This window comes from Myotis brandtii, unplaced genomic scaffold (assembly GCF_000412655.1).
Source record: "Myotis brandtii unplaced genomic scaffold, ASM41265v1 scaffold504, whole genome shotgun sequence".
In the NCBI taxonomy this organism is placed as follows: domain Eukaryota; kingdom Metazoa; phylum Chordata; class Mammalia; order Chiroptera; family Vespertilionidae; genus Myotis; species Myotis brandtii.
The window spans coordinates 3,833,572-3,836,738 of NW_005369217.1; the positions used below are offsets into that span (position 1 = coordinate 3,833,572).

The 3,167-nt window shown below is 36.2% G+C and overlaps 1 protein-coding gene across 1 annotated transcript in view; it reads right to left on the bottom strand.

Annotated features, from left to right (window-relative positions):
* Positions 1 to 3,167, bottom strand: part of MRPL42 (mitochondrial ribosomal protein L42) — a 39,853-nt gene that overhangs the window by 20,533 nt on the left and 16,153 nt on the right. The window contains exon 4 of the mRNA XM_005877028.2: positions 2,272 to 2,435. Within this exon, the coding sequence (XP_005877090.2) occupies positions 2,272 to 2,435 (164 nt within the window). The remainder of the gene's footprint in view (positions 1 to 2,271; positions 2,436 to 3,167) is intronic.

Sequence of the window (3,167 nt, forward strand, 5' to 3'; positions counted from 1 at the left end):
GAACCTTTTGAGCTCAGCGTGTCAGCATTTTGAAAAACCCTAACTTAACTCTGGTGCTGTGTCACATATAGAAATTTTTTGATATTTGCAACCATAGTAAAACAAAGACTTACATTTTTGATATTCATTTTATATATTTAAATGCCATTTAACAAAGAAAAATCAACCAAAAAATGAGTTCGCGTGTCACCACTGACACACGTGTCATAGGTTCGCCATCACTGCTCTATTTTATGTCACTTAATCCTCAAGTCTTTATTAGGTATCTATTACTTCTCTGACTTTACAGAAAGGGAAATGAAGAGCTTAAATAACTTGCTCAAGGTCACAGAACTAATAAGTGATAGAATCAGAGGCTGAAGCCCAAGTCCTTTACCTCTTCATTATACATCCTCCTGATTCCTTCCCACACTACATTAAGTGTTTCCTTATTTCTACTTCTGTCAAATTGTTACTTCTAAATCTAACTTTGAAGGCCTTTCATAATCTGGTTTCTTGAGATCCACTTTTTTGTTTGTTTTTAAACCATTAAACGTTTACTATTGTATTTGTTTTTTATTTATTTTATTTTATTTTTTAAAATATATTTTTATTGATTTTAGAGAGGAAGGGAGAGGGATAGAGAGATAGAAACATCAATGATGAGAGAGAATCATTGATCGGCTGCCTCCTGCACGCCCCCTACTGGGGATCGAGCCCACAACCCAGGTACATGCCCTTGACTGGAATCGAACCTGGGACCCTTCAGTCCACAGGCCGACACTCTATCTACTGAGCCAAACCAGTTAGGGCAGAAAATTTCTTATATATAATGGAAGCAGGAAAACTTCCATGTGTTTAGATGACTGAAATGTAAAAAAATGATGCTTTATGGTAATTTGAGAATGTTTTAGCATACACTTACATTTACTTAGCTTATGTACATGAAACAATAAGACCTCTTTAAAAGGCAATATATAAATGTATGAAGGTGGCACAAGATTATCAGAAATGCAAAGTAACAAAGATATCAGTGCGAAGTAGAATGGGAGCCAAATCAGAGACTTCTCAGAGGGTAGAATGTATTCTACAAGGGATAACCAAACCTTATGAGTAAAGAAATATAGGTAAGAACACAAAATAAATAGGTCATTTTAAAAAAAAAGATCTCACTGACTGGTGTGACTCAGTTAGTTGGTTCTTGTCCTCTACACCAAAAAACTGCTGGTTCTATTCCCGGTCAAGGCACACGCCTGGGTTTTGGGCTCCACCCCCCAGTTAGGGGGGCATGCAGGGGACGGCCAACTGATGTTTCTCTCTCATCAATGTTTCTGTCTCTCTGTAACTCTCCCTTCCTCTCTCTCTCTCAAATCAATAAAAACATTTAAAAAACAAATACAGCCCTAACCAGTTTGGCTCAGCTCAGTGAATAGAGCATTGGCCTGTGGACTGAAGGGTCCCAGGTTTGATTCCGGCCAAGGGCACAAGCCTGGGTTGTGGGCTCGATCCCCAGTAGGGGGCGTGCAGGAGGCAGCCGATCAATGATTCTCTCTCATCATTGATGTTTCTATCTCTCTATCCCTCTCCCTTCCTCTCTAAAATCAATAAAAATATATTTTAAAAAATAAAATAAAATAAATAAAAAACAAATACAATAGTAAACGTTTAATGGTTTAATATATGTGTTTTCCAATGGTCTTAGGCGACCCCTGTGAAAGGGTCATTCGACCCCCAAAGGGGTCGCGACCCACAGGTTGAGAACCGCTGGATTAAGGGATCAAAACAAAATAAATTATCAGGAAGATAAAAACAATACGTTAAATGACTATCAGAGAATGAAAACAAAAATATTTTAATCCTCACCCAAGAACATGTTCATTGATTTTTGAGGAGGAGGGGGAGGGGAAAGAGAAGAGAGGGGAGGAGGGAGAGGGAAATTTCTGGATACTTCCGGATATTTAGCCAAAGAAAACAAAACCACTAATTCAAAAAGATATATGCCCCCTATGTTCTTTGCAGCATTTTTATTTATAATAGCCAAGACATGGAAATAGTCTAAGTGTACATCAATGGATGAATGGATAAAGAAAATATGATATATGTATTAAATCATTATGCTGTATGCCTGAAATTAATGTCAATTATACCTCAATGAAAAAAAAATTATATATATATATATAGTAGGTAATCATACTGTGTTAATTTCCCCATGCAGAAGTTTGTTAATGCAAGGTAAGTTACGTGTTCTTTCAGTATGTTAGTGCAAGTTGAAGAAAAGAAAATACAACTTACTGTCCATAAGGATACCAACGGTGCTTAGTAGTAAAGAACATTTTGCTAAGTTGTTCTATCATGGGTCCTTGCTCCAAGTGTTCATCTTTTACTTCTAATCTGGTTTTCAGTATTTGATCCTGTGTTTCTTCATAATTATGCACAGGATCTGGCCGAGGGATAGGCTACAAAATAATCAGCAATAAATAGCATCGAAATATAGGAATGTTAGCCAGCATTTGATAGAGTTTATGATAAAACAATTATTATTCTCAAGAATTCATTACAGTACCTCAAGGTGGGTAGGTGAATTATTAGAACAGAGCTTCACTTAGTTGCATTATTCATTAAAGAATAAGAAATACTTTTCTTCTCACATCAAGTTTTGGGTTTCTTTTCCAATAATAAAGTTCTTATTTAAAGTTCTGTTTTCCCCTCAATAAAAAAGACCTATTACATTAATTTCTATTTCTTAAAACTGTAAATAGCGCCTATTATTATTTTTAATTCAAAGTTTACAGTCTCTACCTTGAATAAAATTTAAGTAAAATACATGAAAAATCTTTCATTGAAAAGGACATTTCTGGAGACTTGCCTTGGGTGGTGAACACAAAATACAGACGATGTAGTATAAAACTGTAAATCTGAAACCTATATAATTTTATTAACCAATGTCACCCCTATATATTCAATTTAAAAAAAGAGCCTGGCTGGAGTGCTTCAGTGGTTGAGGATCAACCCATGAACCAAGAGGCTGCTGGTTCAATTCCTAGTTAGGGCACATGCCCGGGGTTGTAGGCTTGATCCCCAGTAGGGGTGTACAGGAGGTAGCCGATCAATGATTCTCTCTCATCAATGTGTCTGTCTCTCTATCCCTCTCCCTTCCTCTCTCTCTAAAAAAAATCAAAAAAAAAAAA